At 34.7% G+C, this 21,269-nt stretch overlaps 2 protein-coding genes across 4 annotated transcripts; one reads left to right on the top strand and one right to left on the bottom strand.

The window, feature by feature from the left end:
- Window positions 1-1,898: 1,898 nt before the first annotated feature.
- Window positions 1,899-6,241, bottom strand: LOC105329087 (eukaryotic translation initiation factor 3 subunit F). The gene is made up of 8 exons (XM_011430246.3): window positions 6,103-6,241; window positions 4,789-4,859; window positions 4,532-4,611; window positions 3,814-3,951; window positions 2,777-2,868; window positions 2,529-2,671; window positions 2,298-2,411; window positions 1,899-2,132 (listed from the first exon to the last, which is right to left on the bottom strand). The coding sequence occupies exons 1-8, from the start codon at window positions 6,209-6,211 to the stop codon at window positions 2,049-2,051; spliced, it is 831 nt and encodes a 276-aa protein (XP_011428548.1). The 5' UTR covers window positions 6,212-6,241; the 3' UTR covers window positions 1,899-2,048.
- A 151-nt stretch (window positions 6,242-6,392) lies between these two features.
- LOC105329089 (nuclear factor related to kappa-B-binding protein) lies at window positions 6,393-19,775 on the top strand. Of its 3 annotated transcripts, XM_066074821.1 has the most exons (27): window positions 6,403-6,553; window positions 7,150-7,277; window positions 8,085-8,224; window positions 8,457-8,534; window positions 8,743-8,798; window positions 8,962-9,029; window positions 9,515-9,642; window positions 9,766-9,884; window positions 10,161-10,228; window positions 10,327-10,455; window positions 10,658-10,776; window positions 11,230-11,323; window positions 11,449-11,662; window positions 11,917-12,025; window positions 12,219-12,345; window positions 12,510-12,699; window positions 13,030-13,090; window positions 13,181-13,355; window positions 13,486-13,592; window positions 14,182-14,305; window positions 15,287-15,360; window positions 15,461-15,608; window positions 15,720-15,962; window positions 16,399-16,809; window positions 17,026-17,238; window positions 17,434-17,718; window positions 18,573-19,775. In XM_066074821.1, the coding sequence occupies exons 3-27, from the start codon at window positions 8,099-8,101 to the stop codon at window positions 19,028-19,030; spliced, it is 3,924 nt and encodes a 1,307-aa protein (XP_065930893.1). In that variant the 5' UTR covers window positions 6,403-6,553; window positions 7,150-7,277; window positions 8,085-8,098; the 3' UTR covers window positions 19,031-19,775. The 3 variants fall into 3 exon arrangements, with proteins under 3 accessions (XP_011428549.3, XP_065930894.1, XP_065930893.1); XM_011430247.4 differs by lacking the exon at window positions 7,150-7,277 and having other exon boundaries at window positions 6,393-6,553; XM_066074822.1 differs by lacking the exon at window positions 7,150-7,277 and having other exon boundaries at window positions 6,399-6,553; window positions 8,089-8,224.
- Window positions 19,776-21,269: the final 1,494 nt, after the last annotated feature.

Genomic DNA, 21,269 nt, shown 5'->3' with positions numbered 1-21,269 from the left:
AAATAGAGCAAAATTGAGTTAGTTATTCATAGAGGAGTTATCTCTCATTTGCAGAACATGACCTATTTGTACTTTCAAAACTTTTTACCATCTCATTCACCATGTTTCACAAATTGATGAGGTAGAAAATAAGTGACCTTGATTTATTTAACAGCATGCAATATGAATATGTCATCTTAGTTACAATAATCACACTTTCTTTCTAAAAATTGTAACTCCCTTATCACAAATTATGACGGGGTCAAAACACTATTGGGAGAAAGCTCATAAATTAATTTCCTCTATGAAAAAATACTTACTTGTCGATATGCTTTAACATTGAAATAGTCTCTTTGACCTTTGGTCAAGGTTGAAATTTTTACATAACATATATTTTGTGTGAAGTACCAGCTTCTAATCAATTTCTATTATATCAAAAATATGACCAGGACAAGAATAATTGCGTGCCTTGAAATTCCCAGTGACCTTGTGTCAACATCATGACACATCCAAGGTTGTACACAACTGTGTAATACAGGCATTTTTGTCCCCCGCCACAACGCGGAGCAGGGACATAGAAATGCCGTGTGTCCGTTCGTCACACTTTTTTGTAAGTGCTCTCATGCCTACAAATTTTGACAGATTTTCACTAAATTTATACCAAATGTTTATACCACTATTACCTTGGTCAAGTTCGAAAATTAGCATTGGTCGATACTTTTTGTTGGAGTTATGGGACTTAGACCACAATAATGACTCTGTTTTATCCAAAAATTGACCCTGTAAGCGCTCTCATGCCTACAAATTTTGACGGATTTTCATGAAATTTATACCAAATGTTTATACCACTAATACTTTGGTCAAGTTCGAAAACCAGCATTGGTCAATACTTTTTGTTGGAGTTATGGGACTTTGACCACAATAATGACTCCGTTTTATCCAAAAATTGACCTTGTAAGCGCTCTCATGCCTACAAATTTTGACGGATTTACATGAAATTTATACCAAATGTTTATACCACTAATACCTTGGTCAAGTTCCTAAATCAGCCTTGGTCGATACTAGTATACTGCTTGACCGGCGGGGGACCCAGGAATTCTATTCTTGTCAATTCTAACCTGCATTACACACAATTTATATTTTTTTTCTGGCATTGTTTACCTTGTCTTAGATCAAGGTCATGGCAAATTCATTGGTCCTTAGCAATCTTTACACGATATATAATTCAGTTTTAATTAAAATTGTAGCAAAGACAAGATTGTAAGCCAGGCTGACGAATTAATCCTATATATTTGTTTGCATGTAGTCAAGACCACAACAGTTGCAGGATATTTCTTGAACTCTTCGAGTCATAATGCCAGTCCATCTCAGGTTATCCCACTAGCATAAGCCAATACCCATATTCAGCTTAGTGGACTCTGACAATGCAGATAAATCATAATGTGACTTGCCTAATGACGCAACACACCACATCAAGTGACCACAGTGGGGCTCAAACCAGCGACCTCATGGTTACTGTAACACCTACAATCACTGAGCCATGCGCTCCACTGATGCAGGATGTATGCAAACTAATAGTTGTGAACGCTTTTCTTTGTGAAGAAAATTTTCTATTATGGCTTTCTCTGTTGTGAGTCAAGTCTAGCCAATTGCAAGTTAGGAATACAGTAAATGTTTATAGTAAAGAGCTGGGGATAAACATTTTTGACTTGTTATAAGCATTATTTATAAGATTGTAATGTGTTAAAAGATTGAATAAAATGAAATTGATTATATTGTAAGCATGGTTCTTATGAGCATGTTCACTGTAACCATGTTATATTGTACACAAATCGTGGTGTGGTGTGCCTACTACAAAAATTGTTAAAGATTCAACTGTATTTTGAGACTTTTTTTTTTACACATACATATGAAAAGAGTTCTGGTATTACATATTTTAATGAGAAAATTAATGCACATGTTGCTATAATAAATAATAGTCATTGTCCTGTGTGGTGGCAAGTCCTCAGACTGTCAGTCAATGATGGCAGATAACCAGGTATCAATACACAAACGGAGCAGTTGTTGGTCTACACTGTCAGTGTCTGCAATTTCTCGTTCAGAGCAAGCTGGGTTCTGGTCAGATTAGCAAGGTAGACTACCATCAGAAGATCCTAAAAATCAAAATTTATACAATATACAGGTTTTATTAAAATATCACATATGTCCAAAACTGGTTTAATACTGGTACTTTGAAAATTAATTTCACAATAAGTTTGATAAGTTGATTTAATTATCATAGTATCAGTTTTTATCAAAAGCTTATTTAGTCTACATACCTTCATATTTGAGTTAAGCATGGTTTCAAATTCCTCTGGTTCTATTTTGGGGACATTATTTACTAAATCTAGTAAATATCTTCCAATACTTGTGTCAGGTTGAATCTTGTTGGCCTTCAAGAGTAAATGTGAAAATTAATTTAATTTTAATATTCAACATACTTGAATAGAAAGTACAATTATACAGGTATTTACCAATTTTCAGAGAAGGGTAAGATATCCGGAACCTACCAGCACTTCTTCCACATACTCCAACACCAGCGTCAGCTTCTCCTGGAGATTGGAGCATGCCCGCTCTACCTGGGTCAAATCACTGACCATGCTCACCGTGCGCTTATTATTACCGATAGATTTGCCTTGTTGGATCAAATCCACTGGAAAGAAAGAGGCCATTTTGAATTATAGCTATTGACATTTATCTGCACTGTAACAAAACAATCACTCTGACAAGGAATATTGAAAGAAATGAGTTATCTCACCCCCGACTTTTTCTGGCTCGTACGTGTTAATTTCAACTTGCACTGGAGTGAACATGCATCCCACCGTCTTTCCAGGTACTCCAATGTTAGCACTAAACAAAAGTATCTCATATGAGCATGATTCAATTTTCAATCTGTTAGGGCAGAATGCCATTATTTCTAAACAAGTAGACGTGTATCGATTACTGATGGGCTGATCTTAATAAACTTGATTACTTTCATTCACTTTTCAGACGTTATGCTACACAAGCTTTGCTTTATACATCTCTGTCAACATTGGAAAAATAGTCTTTGGATTAAAGCTAAAGAGAGAACACTGGAGATGACATTGCTGCTGATTTCAACAATGGATCGGGAGCATGCTGAAGCTGCTCATTCAAAACTTTCAAACATCTGTCAGATTTTAATTTTTACCACCACAAAAAAGTTCTCACTGTGATTTAGAAATAATAATGTATTGAGGTATTAAAGATTTAAATTGAATTATTCATAATCTTCTTCTTTTATATTGTCTACATGAAAATATTCATCCCTGTTTTATTTTCACCCCTTTTGCCTCATTGTCAGCAAGCAAATTTAAGATTGGGCGAATCCCAATGTCAAAAATTATTTTTCTTTAAACAAAACTGTGTCTGGGCGAATTCAAGATGGGGCAAAACTGGTAGCAAAATTTTAAGGGCAAAAATTACAAGGGGCAAAAATAAATGTGTATACACTAGATACATTGTAAATCATAAATGAGGTAAATATGTCAAATTTAATAACATTTTGCCCATTTTTTCAGTTGGTACAAGAACCTTGTACATTGGTTGTTGACAGAGCAAAGCTTGTTTAGCACAACCTCTGGTCAGAGAATGGATCACTTTAATACTGACCATTTCTGATTAGTAATTGGAAACAAAATTTATGGAAGTGCTTTTATTCATTTGAAAATTATGGTATCACTTGTTAATATGGATACAGAAAGAAATAAACTTATAAATAGGAAAATCGCTACTGTCTGGTTTTTTTAAAACATTGTATTAGACTACACATACCTGACGTAGCACTTGACATCCATCTTGGAGCCTTTGAGCCCAGTGTCTACAGTGACATGTACTGGGTTCTTGGCTTCCCTGGTGTAATATTCATGAATGAGAACTGAGTGTTCTGAGACATCAGACCCTGTGGAATACCTGTAGATCATAGTATAGACTAGTAAAGTGTATTAGTAGTATAAATTCAAACATTCATAGCAAGTTATGGAATCATGAAATATGGTACCTATTAAATACATGTATCTTTATTTCGTATATTATAAATTCTAATAATAGAGCAGTGCATTTCGTTTGCTTCTCTGGAAATTAATTTTAGGTACACTCTAGTGTATGATTGGGAAATATGTGTATAGGCTCATTTCTGAACACTTTAGTATTTTGAGTACGTGTAATATGAAGAGGACTCTCTGCACTATTTCTGAGAGTGCTAGATTACCATATGTAAGTTTACAGTTGTGTTCAAATTAGGAAGTGTAATCTTTGATCACAAATAAAAATGCATGTAAAAGTAACTTTCACTTCACAATGTATGGATTTCATTTGAATGAAATGAAATTCAAATTTTTGCTTACCATTCTCAACCATATTTTTGCTGAGAGTGAAATACCAGTTGATAATTAGCATTACTGTATCTCAGCCTATCACTTTTCAAATTGATATACCGCAATCTAGTCATAGATAGTGCTGTATCACTACATACATGTACATTACAACTTACCATCCCACTATTATTTCAGCAGGGTTGACTTTTTTGTGGAGTTCATACATATTTCTAGCATATTCAAGGTCTGCTGCCACCTGTGGAAAATGCCAAAAAAATAACCTTAAAGTCTTCAAAGTTGTATCTACTCACATAAAACTTTAAATTACAACATGTTGTATCTACACACATAAAACTTTAAACTACAACAAGGTGTATCTACACACATAGAACTTTACAACAAGTTTAAATCTGCAAGTGCAACAACTCCATACCTCGTCTTCTGATTCATTGTGTGGGACACAGAAACAGTTTGTTACATCCACTACCCCCTTGTCAAAGGATCCTACAACAGAGCAATGGCAAAATATTAAATAAATTGTATGAGCAAACAAAAACATAATATTACACTTAAAACTGACAAAGTCATAAATTCACATTATTCTTCTTTCATCTTTTTCATTTGATGAGTGCAATATTAATTATTGGTTTTATTAAGTTTTAAGCTACATAACCACTTTATATGGGCAGTGATTTTTTTCTGTTTTTAAAAAGTGTCCTAAGGTTTTTAAAATGGAACAATCAATGAAGTTTTGGTCAATTGGGAAAAACTACTTTTACTGTGTATGTATATTTATACACTAGTAGATAAAATTATGCAGTGAATTAAAATGATTTTTTAAAATTCCATAATTTGAACATTCCATTATTATGAATTTTCAGTGTTCTTCCACCTAACTTTTTAAAATCATATAATTTAATTTTCTGTTTTGTTTGAGGAGGGGATTGAACAAAACTCTAAGATATGATAGCGCAATTGTTTTTCATTTTCTTGGATGATAGACATTGAAAGTACAAAGTTCGATGAATGAGACTATGTCGTACTTTGAATAAAATCAACCTTTTTGAAGACTTCAACCCTTTGTTTATACGCGACTCATTTCAATCTTTTCTCAAATGTGAGGGAAAATCGACACATTGAATATTTCAAACGAATTTTTAATCTAATCATGAAGCAAACACGTCAAGGCACTTGCCCAGCAGTAAACATGATGCGCTTTTTCTCCAGAAAAAACCGTAATCTGAGTTGAATGTAAAATGAATCCCATTAGGTAAGGTACAATAGGTATAACATTCAGGCATTTAACCAGCAAACCTGATTAAGCTTGTTTTTCTACACTGCAGATACATGGTGCAAATCTACCATTAAACTGGGTCTGTAGGACAACAGCATTTTGACTACAGATCAGTCTATCAAGGCGTTTGATTGCTTAGTTGGAAGAACACCTTACTAATGAATTAAGGGGGTTCGGGTTCGAATCCCGGTCTGGTCCATCATTATTTCTCCCATCCGGTTACAACTTCACTAAATTTACAATTAACATAGAAGATCAGCGCAAAAACCAAAGGTATAAAATCTAAAATTCGAAGCTTGAAATATGTTGTTACGCGAAAAATCACACATCATAAGAAAGCATGAAAATCCTAAAAATGTAAACAATATGGACATTGGTGTATGCTTCAGGCGTGAAAATTGTAGTGTCTTGAGAAGAATCTTGGGTACAGTTTAAGTCAGAATGTACCATTACCGAGTAATGTTCCTATGACTCTTCTTGCATCTTCATTTCTTCTCTCGAACGAGTCAATAATGCTGAAGAGAACAACCGGGTGAACCCGGCACACGAGGTTACCTGCCATCTTGGTTTGTGAATTAACTTATTTCCTCCTCTGCGATTGGTTTAAATAAAATTAATGAAAAAAATATTTGAAATTCAAATGTAATACTGTATATGACTTTCAAAGATACATTACAAAAAGTGTTTATTTTAAGAAATATAATTTTTTTAAATTATTTTTATCCAACCAACTGCAAATGTTCTCTACCAAACAAGGAGCACGATGGCTATCATGAACTTCCGGTTTGGATTTTTCACCCAGACAGTCAACATTCTTGAACTCGTTTTTAGAAGTTTTTGACTGTAAAAACTCGCAAAAATAGGAATATTTAGATTTATGAAAAAATCAAGTCTTTAAATAAAGGTAAGTGACACCAAAACTGAACATTCAACTTGGTATAAAGATGGAGAGACGGTTGCCAGTGTAGAAGGATCACTCATTTTCATTTCCATGCATAAAATCATGCGCGCGATAACGTGCTTTTCAAAGGTCATTGTCAAGAAGCAATTGTTTATAGAAATTCCGTAGGGTGTTTTAAATGTATTGACACACTTGCAGTGTGCACTGGTCAGTAAATGTTTTCCAGTCGTGTGCTGCATCATGCTCACCCCACATGGAATTGCCATAGGAAAAGTAATGCTAGAGTACTAGTCACAAGTTAAAAGCCGCCCAAATTCGTGCTCATGCTTATAATTTTGTGATAAAATCTGTCATAAGTATGTATATCGGAAATTTTATTCTTAGGGATATATTTTAACTGAAAAACAAATAGAAATATTAATTAAAAAAGTAAATTTAAATGAATTTTTGTTTTTGAATAAAGCATTAAAACTTTATGATTTCTAATTTCAAATTAATGTGATAGTTAAATTCTAATTAGTACATTCATACTAAATTTATGCTGTATATTTTAAATATAGTTTTAAAAATGAAACAGTGTTTTGGTAAATTGAAAGTAGATGATGACCATTTTGCCAGTGGAGTTTCTGGATGACTATTTTACCATGTTAAAATGTGAAAATACATCCTTCTCTTGGAAGTGATTAATTTTGAGTGCCTTTGAATAAATTTAATCTATGTAACCAGGGTAAGTAATATATATTAAATGTTTAATTATTATTATTTGTAAATGTAATTGTTTCTGTGTTCATTTGTGTGTGTGTTTTATTGACATTTTCAGGTGAGATTGTCCACATATAATTGTTTATTTTCATTTTACCATTCGACTGATTATTGGATCTGTTAGACAACTTTCAAAATTGAACTTCTACTAACAAATTTCCCACCAAACTAATTACCGGACCTGTTCATGCACACTTTGTTCTACCTAGAAAGGTATATAGATGTGTTGATAGTTCAAGTGTAATCTTGATCTATAATAATATTTGTACCAGTATTCTAAGATTTTGGTCAAATAAGTCAATGTTATATGTTTCAGGTTTTTCTTATATATTAAATCAATATGAAATGATCCCTCACTGAAGTTTAGACCACTGCATGGGTTACAAATGGCCCCACATTGGGCACCAAATGTACCAGGTGGTGAAAAGTCTCAATGGGGACTCGAACCCAGGACCTCTTGTGTATTGTGGTAGCACTATAATCACTAAGCTATAGAGACCTGATATATTGACTGACACACACTTGTTAACCTGGTGACATTTATATGGGAAAAATTTCTGGTTTACTGAAACATAAGGAATTTGATTCTCAATTCAATACATTTTACATGTAATGAATAGAAATCTTGGGTATATAAATGTAGACATGCCTTTCTTTATAATTCTAATGTTTTAAAATTGATATATATTTACATTAATATGTAAATAATACTGAGAACATTAAAACTACATTAGGATTATACTTTTTTTTATGAGAAAATGTTTACTTTTAGTCAGGATTGACTAGATGTCTAGCAGCGAGGAGAGTGAAGATGATAATTGGGGGCTACCAGCACCCTCCTCGGGGCCCAAGATGGAGAGATGTCTCTTGGGGAAGATAGAACTCCTACTTCCAGAGGCTATGCTGGAACAGGTAAATTTATACATCCTAAAAACTTGTGTGTTTGCAGCTCCAACTCAGTTTCATAGTTGAGATGCATTTGATTAACACATTTAAAGGGTATACATGGTAAAAAAAAAAATGACATCTCACATCTTTAATTTCCTTTTTGAAATTTTATTCTGGAGAATTTTAATTCATGTATTAAAAGGGAAAGTTATTACTTATTTAAAAGTTAAAATCAAAGATGAATATTATCTTTCAGAGTCACATCTTTAAAGATGTGTTGAGCATGGACACCTGGAAGAATGTTTTGACTGAAGAACAAAAGACACACTTAAAGGTACATATTTTCATTATATAACTACAGTGGTTCCTATATTTCAATAAATTTCTGCTCATATATAATAATATAATATTATAATTCCTTTTGCCTCCAAGGAATAAGAAAATTATTTGAGCCCAACCCCATCCTTATTTTGAAAAGTTGCTATATCATGTTTTGCTAGTTAAGGCGAAAACAAGCATTAAATTGTTTTTTCTTTTTACAGACTTTATTACCAACCTTTCCTTCTGATGATTCGGCTGAGAAGGAAGCATGTCTGAAGTAAGGATCTCTATACATCTGTGAAAGATAATTTTATTGGGTTTTTTACCCAACAATTAAGTTAAATATTATTAAAAATAAGCTTTTTTCGCTACTTGAAATGTGAACAAAGTATTTGCTATTGATTTCTAAATACTAAGGTAATTAAGCTTTTCTGTTTCAGGAAATTATTTGGGAATGAGAATTTTAAGTTTGGAAATCCCTTGTCTCAGCTTCAAGCAAAAATGAGAGGTTTGTAAAAAATACATATCAAATTACTGGTAGTGATTAGGCTCAGTCACACATTACGAGATAATGCTACTATAACTCCAATGATTGGCAAAAGTTTCAATCTGTTCATCTGATTGGTAATCACTTGTATGTTATTGATTTTGTACACTTCAAACAGCAGGGGATTGACATTCATTAACAGACAATCAACAGATTATGTTTTGTTACTTTTTTTCTATGTGTTAGATGTCTGTTAACATTATCAAGTAAGATTATAATCTAACCCTGCTGCTGGAATGATGTAATTGATATACAAAATTGTAATAAAAAATAAAGTATTGCTCAACCTTGGAATAAGATTATAAAATATATATGTACATGTATATTGTTGTTATAAAAATTGATTTAAAATATATCAGCACAAAATCAGAAGGATATAAATAAACTGAATGACTTTGATTGAAGTGTAAATGTGAGTGTATTTTGTATACTATGCTGTATTACAGATGGGTTTTGTTCACCTGATATTGCCAAGTATGCCAGCATATGTCGGAACTTTAAGTATCGAGAGTATAAACATAGACAGCAGAGATACTACTCCAAGCTCCTGAAGGATATCTTGTTATCCAGGCAGGTCAGTATCTAATGGGACGCAAAGATAAACAGCAGAGAAAGCTGCTGGACAAAACGCCAACAAATTATTAATATCTGCAAAAAAAAAAAAGTATATGCCATCAGTATGATATTTGTTTTTCAGAAAGCATATGATGAAATTCAGAGAGTGCCACCAGGTGGCCAGTTACAAATTACCCATAATCCTCCTGCCAAGCCCAAACGGAGTTCTGTTGAGCACAGATCTAAAAAGAAATATGTCAGGTACTTGTATCAACAGTATACTGAGTTCATTCAAAATAAAAAACAAGACAACAGATTTCAGGGCTGTAATTATTTATTAGATGGGTAAGCTACTATGATATGTGGTTAATATCAAACACTGCAGTTTTGTACTTTATTCAAACAATATTGCATTATCTAAATAAAAGATACTGGTTAATATTCTGCATCTACTGTCATTTAAAAATGTGAGAACCTTTTGGGATATAATGTTAAATCCTTAGTTATCATCATCAATAAATGTTTTTGACTAATTAGGTTAATGAAGGAAGTCAGACAGGAATGTGGGATGGAGGAAACCTCATCAGAGGAAGAAGATCTAGCAGGTCAGTGTATCACCGGACATGTTGTAGTTGTTAGCCATTGTATACCTTAACAACCAAAGTCAGAGTGGATAAGTGTATGCACATCTTCTGGTTTTCAGTGTCTGCCCAGGGGTCCAGGAAGCAGCTGTTTAAGTCGGCATGCCCAGTCCCCTCCCCGGAGCCCACTGTGCCCAGTGTGGTACACACCTTCTCCTCCAAACCTATGCTAGTCAATGGGGACATCACAGGTGGGTGTTTGTGTATGGGTCCTATTGTCTACATTTAAAAAATATTAAGTTTGTACAAGAACAGTGTACATGTAGGTCATATAAAAAGGTTATGATCATGTGATATCCTGTGGTATTGATTGAACTTCTGTTACAATATGATGGAAGGGCCTGTTATTGAAATAGAATAAAACCAGGTGAACGAATTGAACATTTTGAACAGGACATGGGGATGGCCAGCCAGTGAAGAGGCAGCGTCCATTTAGTCCAGTGGAAGTAACAGAAGAGGACTACAGAAATCTACTGAGAAACCACAAGAGGAAAAAACTGATGGCATCACAGGTACAGGGGGTGATTGGTCAAAGCTGTATACCACTGTACAGGAAGTTTTTGCATGTATTCAGTGTCTTTTACAATCCTGGTGTACACTGCAATATTTTTGTCAATGATGTCTATTTGGTTAAAGAGTAGTGATTTGGATCACCAATTCTCAGTATAATTTACCAAATAAGGGATCAAGGTCAAAAGGTTTATGCCATTCTTAATGAATCAGTCAAGTCATATTACAAGTGTACCAGTAATCTTATTTAAAATTTTCTACATTCTACAACAATCCTAGTGTGTAAATGCAGTTTTTATATGTAAATTATCCACCCATCTAGCAGTCGAGTCATATTACAAATGTACCAGTAATCTAAATGGATTTCAGTAATGTAAAATGTTCTACATTCTACAATAACCCTTGTGTGTGAATGAAGTTTTTACATGTAAATCTTTGTTTTAATCATTTCTTAGGAGGACCACCCTGATTTGAATACTGACTCCATTACTCTACATGATATCATGATAAGATGTCAGGCCACCAACAAAAGCAGTCCAAAAGAGATTGGTAATGCCACTTCTTTACCTCAAGTACCCTTTTCTGCCCTTTCATCCAAAATTTAAAAAAATTAATATTTTTTTTATTAAAAAAGGATATATATAAAAATTGTTTTTGATTGGTCTCTTTTACAGTTTCCCCTTCAGACACAAATTCTTCAAGCGTGAGCAAGAAGAAAAAAATCAAATCAAGGGACAAGTCGGAGAAGAAATTAAAGAAAGTATTAAAGATAAAGAAAGAGGGTCTGGATTATACCTCCCAGTCCCTCAACTACAGCGAGGATGAATCTCTGTCACCCATCAATCTGGACATCAAAGAGGAGCCCCTCCCAGATCTATTTCAACAAGAGTATGTGCAAGTCCTGATAATCTTGTAATTTAAATAACAACCAACAGTCTGTCATGGTTTTAACTAGCAAAAATATCATTGTTGATATTTGGGTATTTTCATGTAATTATGAAGTGTAAGATCAGATTAGAGTTGGAGATTCACAAAAGGGTTATTTTGTATGAGCTTATCTGCATGTACCGGTATGTTTCCTTATGTTTTCTTTTAATACTTCTGTACATGTATTTACGCATGTGTGTACAATGTACTTTCAGTAATGCTTTATCAAAGATCCCGACCTCTTACAGCCTGTACACAAACTTCTTCAGTCTGCTCCGTGACATGGTGACTGAATTTGATGATGGAAAGGCAACTACAGCTAAGGTATGTAGTTTATTATCAGAAATACAGAATCAAACAATGGAGATAAAAAACATTTGGTTTTAATAATTTTAGCTCAAATACATTGTATTTTATTTAATTTGTATGGTATGCTCAAGTTTTATTGTTAAATGTATTATCTCTGTGTAAGTGGAGATATGAGTTCCAGTTTTCAAGTGTAATTTCCTTTATTTAGATGGAGGAGAAAGTACGAGAATGGCAGGAATCAGGTTCTGCTACAAAAAATGTCTGGTTCACTCTGATTCCTAACTGGGTGGACTGCGTGCTTCAGGCCCTCAAATTCCTGGCTGGAGATCTTATTGGTTAGAATCAATTGAACATTGTTGTTGCATGGTTGATATCTTAATTATCAGCCATGAGTTGACTGTTCTTAATTCTGTATACATTAGAGCTTTATCCTTTTGTTACAATTGATTATTTAAAAAAGTTACTGTAACAGCTCCCCTTTGTGTTTTGTCTTCTATAGATGTCTCCCCTCCAAACTTTGTGCCATTCGTGGACTACAAGGAGAGGGCCCAACAGTGGAGGTGGATCGGTGCAGGGAGGGACTCAGATGACAACATGGCGGCCCTGTTTAAACACTTCATCACCAATCGTAAAGAGGGAAATTGTGATCTGTATGAAGGGGGGCCAAGTTCAACTCCACCTCCCAGGAGGTAAAAAGGGATTTCTTGTAACTTTGATTTTACAAACCCTTTAGGTAACAAAATCAGTGGTCAAGCACAACTTTCTCTTACTTTGTTTAAGCAATCCTAAAAGTTAAATCACTTGTAAAGAAGATACCTGCTTTCCTCAGGTTTAGGTTTTAGTTCTTGGCACAGGTTTAGTTTTAAGTTTCAGGTACCAGGTACATCTTTGATACCTAAAGGCTTTCAATCCACATTACTCTTAAAAAGCCCTTACTTAAAATCCTTTGCCTGCATAAATGACCAAAGTGATTTGTGTTAAATTTGAATTGACTTAAATGTATGCTTTGTTATTTACAGTAAAACAGGTTATGTTGTCAAATCCACGACAGATGAAGAAAAGGCACAGTTTAGAGAACAGGTATTATAGCCGACAGCTTCATTTATTAAAGGTCAATAAATCTATATACTTTATTTTTAAATCTTTACTTTTAATGGCATCTTATAACAGGAGGCCCGTAGATTTATGAACCCTCACAAAGCCTTTACGTACAAGATGCACAACTATGAGTCAGTGGTCGGACCAGTCAAAGGGGTGTACACCAAAGATAACTCAAACAACAAGGCTCGAGAGCATGCTCTCCTGGTGTCCAACAGGCCTTCATTCGTCACCATACTCACTCTGGGTAAATTATACATTGAAAAAGATTCTATGATATTTCAATAATGATAATAGAGAATGTTTTTCATATCTAAAGTTGAAAACATGAAGATGTACTGGCAAACTGTATGAGACTCAATTGGTGACTTTGACAGTGAGGGACTCTGCGGCCAGACTGCCCAATGGTGAGGGGACTCGCGGGGAGATATGTGAACTCCTCAAAGACTCCCAGTTCCTGGCTCCAGGTGTTACAGATGCTCAGGTAACTTCCTCCTTAATGATAGTTTACTTGTGATTAATTCATTAATTGTTATTTTACTGTATGTTAATACCTTCATTTACCAAGCACTTATTTCCATGAACTAAACTGAGGTCTATACATATATCTTATCTATGTGACAATGAAGTCATGTGTTTGAGTTTAAAGTAGACACTGACAGTAATTTGATCTCACAATAATTATGGTTTCATATATGGTAAATAATGAAAGCATATTAAATTAGATTTGGTGCACCTATCTGTGTAATATTATATTAAGCCAAAGAAAGGTGTGAAATAATGCACTTTAAGGTTTCTTATGTTGCAACCTATTGTGTACCTGTATATTGATTCTATATTTATACCAAAGTTCATGACTAAAAGGGATATTTTTTATTCAGAAAATGAGTGTTTTTGCAATTTTATGTGATTATTTAGGAATCTACAGAACATGTATGTATGTAATGCATTAAAGAAAAATATTTTTTAAGAGGGTTTTTCATTAAAATTTCAACTGAACTCTGTATAACGGACTATGGTATCTTTGTTTTGTACTGAAGGTTGTGACCTGTATGATTTTTTCCTCTATCCAGATCAATGTGGTGGTTAGTGGTGCTTTAGACAGATTACACTCGGAAAAAGATCCTTGTGTCAAATATGATGTCAACCGCAAACTGTGGATCTACTTACACAGGAGCCGCTCGGAGGAGGAATTTGGTAAGGCTAAGAATGTTGTTATTCATTCTGTCAAAATGATTTTTCTATTGTGTTTGTATTCCATTATTTGTATTGCACCATGAAGTGTTGGTTGGTACAGATTGATTTTATAACTCTTGCTACATGTAATTGTAAACAAAAGTGTAATTGATTTTTTAAAGGACTATGTGCAGTTTTATGCATTTTTTGCCCCCAAAATCAAAGTTTTTAAAAGAGCTTTAAAAATACGGTGAAAGATAGTTAAAATCATATTGGAAATAAAGGTGTAAAAGGTTATCACCACAGTGACGTCATAATGTAGAAATGACGTCATGAAGATTGCATTATTTTGATAAATTGTTGTTTTGTAGCAAAATATTGGTGTTTTCCGATGGTTTTTCGACTGGGAAACATCGAGCGCAGGCTTGCTCAAGTACCATTTTTTAGTATAATGTGTATAACTATCTGAAGAAAAATATATGTTAAAATCCCACTTGAGCAGACCTGCGCTCTATACTTCCGAATGCAAAATATAGAGAAAAATTGAAAATATTTTCGTTTGTTTGCAAATTTGCGGGAATTAGGTCATTTAGATGACGTCATAGATAAACAGCGAACAAGCAATGATGACTAAAATTAGGATTAAAGTTTTAGGCATCCTCTATACAGTGATTTGTGAAGATTTGATTTTTATACGATACTATTTAAAAATTGGTTGAAATCGGGGGCAGATATTTGACCATACCGCACATAGTCCTTTAATTTTAACAAGTAAAATTGCCCTTTTTGGGGTTTGTATGTTTGAAAAAGATTTGAATTTCAGAGTTTTACTTTTTGGGAAGTAAAGTAAAATGAGTTTGTAGAGTGTTCAAATATAGACTATGTGTATATTTCATACCTTGTACTCCGGTAAATGAGTTACTGATGATTTTCATCTAGATTGAGATCCTTGTGTTACAGTTAGTCCTTTATTTATATTCTATACAAAAATTTTATTTCCAGAGAAAATTCACCAGGCCCATGGTGCTGCGCAGAAAGCCAAAAAGTCACTTCAGAAACCAAAGGCCCAAAAATTGGTGTGTACTTAGTACCAAATCTAAGTCATGATTTGTTTACCATGGTAAATAAAAACACCTTATAAACCATGCTTCGTGAATTCTCTTTTGTTTATTTTAGAGCAAGGTGAAGGACACACCTTTAAGCCTGTCTACCTCAGTATCCAGCCCTAGTCTGAAGTCTGCTTTGAGCAGAGACACGCTGAATGTGGAGGATAGTTCATCTTTGAATCCAGCCAGTCCTTCTGTGATCCAGAGTCCCAAATCTAGTGAGTCACCTTTATTTATACATGTAACATTTAACTTAAGAAAAACTTTCAATAAAAGAATTCAGTAGGTTTCACTTTTAATACATTAGAGTTGTACATTTGCGTGTTTAGGTGGCAGTCCCTCTGTGAACCAGACTAGCCCCCGAGTCCTGTCTAACAGCACTCCCAGGTCTACAGCTAACCAAGCTACTATAGCGGCCCTGAAGAATGCGGTCAGTGCTGGCACTGTGCCAGGTTCCCAGGGTAATGTCCACCACTCTCAGTCTGCTGCCACAATCCGCCTTCACCTCCAGCAGCAGCAGGCGCTGCAGCAGAAAGCAGCCTCTGCTGCCAGCACACCAAACAAATCCACAGGTACAAGTGTTATTGTATACATAACAGATTACATTGTACTAAGTAAAAGTTAAAACTTTTGATTTTGAATGAAATGTTAAAAAAAAACTTTCATAAAGTATAGTCGTTATTTTGAACCAGAGAAAAGAATTTAATGAAGCATGTTACATGTATGACATACTGTAGATTCCTTATTTTACGCTAGCACTTAATTCCGCGTTTCAACGATTTTCCAACAAATCATGAGAATGTAAAATCACGAATGATGAAATTTTTATCAGTTTCATCTAGTTTACGTATTTTCGAGAAAAAAAAGAGCGTGATTTTAAAATTCCCGAGACAGGCTTCTCACGATTTTACGCAGATATTAATTTCTTGCGTTTAATTAGGAATTTACAGTATATCATGACAGCACTGTGACGATTATTCAGCTCATAGTCTTATGTATTTTTTACAGCTAAGCCTGCCTCTCCATCAGTCACTCTTGGCTCCCCCCGAGTTGAGGCCCCTCAGGGTCTCCCTCATTCCGTACAACTAGGACTTCTACAGAGTCTGCGAGGTGCCAGTCCCAACATCACCCAAAACATCACCAGTGCTCTACGCCAGGAGCTGCTGGCCCAGCATCAGAATGCCAGCAGTCCTAAGGCCTCACCCACCATTAGTTCACCAAACATCAACAAGGTCACAGAGAAAATCACCATGGCTGCCACCTCAACCAGCACTGTGACCTCTACCCCTAGTGCACAGCTGGTCACTCGCCTGGTTCAACAAATGTCTGGGAATCAGATGGTCAACATGGGTAACTTACTGACCGCCCAGAGAGTTCAGGGGCCCCGGGGGAACATCCCTACAACTCTAAAGATACAAGGCAAAATAAAATATGACACTTTATTTTATCTTTTGCATTATTTTGATTTGAAAAGAGTGACATCTTTTTTTAAACAGTTACTTATAATATACTTTACACCTCTTTCATTTCTTATGTAAAAAAAAAAAAAATGTAGATAATTGTACATCTGAAGTTTCCTAAATTTAAGTCCTGCATTATTACCTGCATCTTACAGTCATTCTCATTAATCAATAGGTGGTAACCTGCTCCAGCCTGTAGGGGGTGGTAAACCAATCCAGCTGGCAGGTAAACCCTTGTCCCAGGCAAGAGGACAGCTCCTACAGATCACAGGAAAGGGGGGCCAGCAGCTGATACAAACACCCCAAGGTGCCTTACCCATTAGCATAATCCCGCAGGGGGGCGGGGCTGCTGGGGTCGTGACCTTGAGTCAGTCAAGGACACCACTAGGTAAGATAATGACACAGCTCGAAAAAATCTTTTTCACTCTTTATTACATTTTAATTTGAATGGGAAATCTCTTTGAGATACAGGTATTTATTATCAGAATGTTTTTGTTCCAGTTGAATATTCTCTTAACTGCTAAGTTAACTGTATTGTTCTAAATTTTGATATTCATCATTTTTTCTTCTCTATTTCTTTCAGAATCCAGTGTGACTGGAGGCCCTACCATTCAAACAATCACGCGTACATCTCAGGGAAATCCAGCCACCTCCTCATCTCAACCAAAAGTGGTCACTCCCTCTGCGGGGGGCATTGTGGTGACACAGCTGCCGCCAGGTCTGACCCTCCGCCCCGGTGGCCTCTCTGTGACCAGTCAGGGTAAGGTGGTCAGTGGGGCTCATGCAGGGGGGCAGGCGGGGCTGCTCTCACAAATCATCATGCAGTCCTCTGGCGTCCTCACTGGCACCAACACCTCACAAGTACAGAGTAAGGACAACATTACTTCAACTGTGTATAATGCTACTAATATTTCTGTGCCTTGTTGCCATTTGTTGGTTTAATACAACATTCCTTAGTAAAAGCAATATGCATTGATATTTTTTTTGCATTATGAATATCTCTCTAAGAAACAATATGTACAGTAAAACTCGGTTATAGCGAAGTCCTAGGGACTTATGGAATTACTTCGTTATATCCGTAATTCGTTATATCCATATAACCAATTCGTTATAATATCTATAGCCTATTTACTATATACATTTTTCTTTCACCAGACTGTAATTTTTGCTAATTGAGGCTTAAAATAAAAATACATTACTTTGATACATTTAGAAATCGGATTGTAAATTGAAAAAATTATATAAAAATATATTCCTTCAAACTATTTTGTTAAATGGAAGTGCAAATTTTTTTAAACTGTAAAGAAATTCGTTATAAAGGAGTTAAATTTCGTTATTATTCACCTCTAGGGGACTCAAAATCAGATCGCTATATCCGTATATTCGTTATATCCGAATTCGTTTTAACCGTATAATTTTGCAAAGAGTTGTTATGAATTTTACCAGGGACTCAAAAAGACTTCGCTTTATCCGAGAATTCGCTATAACCGTGTTCGTACTAAATGAGTTTTACTGTAATTAACTGGTGACAAGTAACTATAATGTTGAAAAAAATTATCTTCTGTTTGTAATGTAAACACCTTTCCACTGCAAAGAAATTGCTAGGTTAACAGAACTTCTGTTTACTATTTTATAAATTGTTGAAAAAAGATTTCTTATATTTTTAAACCAAGCTTTAAAATACATGTATGTGAGAGCACTTGTTTTTTTTTTTAATTTCAGGCATAGCTGGGGGTGTACCATTATTAGTTAGTGGCACTGGTGGGAAGCCAGGACAAAATATACAAGTGGTACGGACAGTGTTAGGTCAACAAGCCAATCTAAAACCCGGACAAGCCACAATTCTCATATCTCAACCCACTCTACAATCAAATGCTAATGTGATTCATGCAGGACAATTGATTCAGAGCTCCGCCAAAGGGAAGGCAGGCTCTGGGAAAGCCCCGCCTGTTTATGCAAGGATAATTACACCACCGCCAAATCAGAAACAAGGGGCAGGGACTAACTCCCCCCAGCCCCCTGCTGCTGTGAGTGTCCTTCAGACTGTGAATAAATTGATCTCTGTCGCTAATGCAGCGGCAACACCTGTCTCCCCAGCCTCTGCCTCCCCCACCCCCAAGACAACGACGGACACGACTCAGACTATTACCGTGGAACTGCCGTCTGATGGCCACTCATGACAGAGCCGGCGTTGACCTAGTTAACACAGTGTAGCATTTCCTAGTTACTATCACATTTCTATGGCAACAATTCAATGCATTATTTTCCGAACGTTTTCGTTGAAGTAATAATCATATGATACGATGTACCGAATTTAAAGTGCATTTGTGAAGTTGCAAGGACTGAGTTGTAATAAAAACAGAAGATATATATTTACTTTATAATAGGTTAATGTATTGTAAAATTTCATTCAACATCATATGCAGAAATCCATAAGAAATGTGAACATATCATGATTTACTGAGTGCATTTGAATGCAGAAAAGTCTGTAAATTGGTTTGAATTCTTTACCTTTGCTTTAAGTTCCAAACTGACATTCTGGGATATTTATTTTATTGTGCCCTGCATTATTATAAATTTATAAAGTTATTTAGGAGATTAATGTTCAGAAATCTGATGCAGATGAACTTTTGATAATGAATTGCTGTTTCATTTAATGATTTGTGATATTGTGGCTAGATAGTTATTTTTAATATTTATTAAGATATATTTTTTTTATATATAAAAAAATGAAATAGTAAAAGAAATATATTGGTTGTCCATCTTCACTTTTAGATGCAATAAATCTTTAGTATACACATCATATATCATACCTATTTGTATATATACAAATCATTTGTAATTATATAAGATTTGTAAAGATTGTTAAGTTTGGATTTAAGAATCTCTTCAGATGAACAATGTGAATAAAAATATGGTAATGTTGACATTGTTTAAAGTTGTAAAATATATTTTCCCCCTATTCATTAGTTTTCAATCCTTAAGGCTGAGTTACAATTCTTAAGATTACTCTAAAGGATTTCCAACAGGTGGTAATTTTTTGCATTCTATTTCTATATGATTTTCTTGTTTAATAGATATGTTCAATCCTGGGGGATGGAAGAGGGGTCTAGTGATGTCTGTTCTATTTGGTAAGATGTTTGGAGCAAGATCTAAGCATGTACCGTAACTGACACACATGGACTATGGTGTCAGGCGTGTTTAATATGGCAAACACATGGTTGTTTGGCCAGCTACTTCTAGTAATGTTAATTCAACCCAATTCACAACTGGGCAACTTTCAACTGTTTAAAAATAATCCTGACCTGTAAAACACAAAAACAATTTTGCAAGTGTCTCATTCTTTGCATTTGTTTAGACAGATACCCAAAGTAATAAGGTTATTATCCCCACAAACCACTTGTGGTACTTTCATAACAGTATGTAATGTAACTGTCAAAACAAACCACTTGTTTTATTGACAGAACAATGTTACCATTTATAGTTAAAATAAATCATTTGAATTTGCTGTCACAATAAACAATGCAAACCACTGGTATGGTGAAACAGAAGTGAAATTACTTTTAATATGGCTGGTTTATTGCTTATTGATTGATTAATGAAAGTTTTTCGTAACATATATGGTTTGTTGTGATATGACTAGTTTGGCTGATTAGTTGATACATGAATTTAGCTTATTGTAACTAAATCATGTAAAACTGGACCTGTAAAACTAACCAGTGAAGTGATAACAAACCAGATTGATCTAAAATGAACTGTTCATTTGATTTCACAAGAAAGTCATATTTATATACTGTTTTACCCTTGTGTGTCTGTCTGTCCGTCCGTCTGTCTGTCCGTCCGTAACAAACTGTTTATTTTTAGCAAAAATTTTCAAACAAATTTTTGTCAAAGAATTCTCAGCAACTGTTTATCGCAGATGCTTGAAATTTTTATACAGTATTTGTATAGGCATGCCATATCGTGGGATGTATTTTTGTACCAATCAGATGTCAACTTCCTGTTAAATGACGACTGTTTATTTTTAGCAAAAATTTTATAACAAATTTCTGTCAAAGATTTCTCAGCAACTATTTATCGCAGATGCTTGAAATTTTAACACACTATTTGTATAGGCATGCCATATCGTGGGATGTATTTTTGTACCAATCAGACGTCAACTTCCTGTTAAATGACGACTTTGTTTATTTTTAGCAAAAATTTTCAAACAAATTTTTCCTCAAAGATTTCTCAGCAATTGTTTATCGCAGATGCTTGAAATTTTAACACACTATTTGTTTAGGCATGCCATATTGTGGGATATATTTCTGTACCAATCGGATGCCAGCTTTCTGTTAAATGTCGACTTTGCTTATTTTGCAAATTCACATCAGTGCGGGGGTAACACTAGTGAGCATTGGCTCACAGATATCTTGTTTT

This window comes from Magallana gigas, chromosome 2 (genome assembly GCF_963853765.1).
Source record: "Magallana gigas chromosome 2, xbMagGiga1.1, whole genome shotgun sequence".
Lineage (NCBI taxonomy): Eukaryota > Metazoa > Mollusca > Bivalvia > Ostreida > Ostreidae > Magallana > Magallana gigas.
The sequence above is the reverse complement of the archived record's forward strand: the minus strand, read 5'-3'. Positions and strand labels throughout refer to the sequence as shown.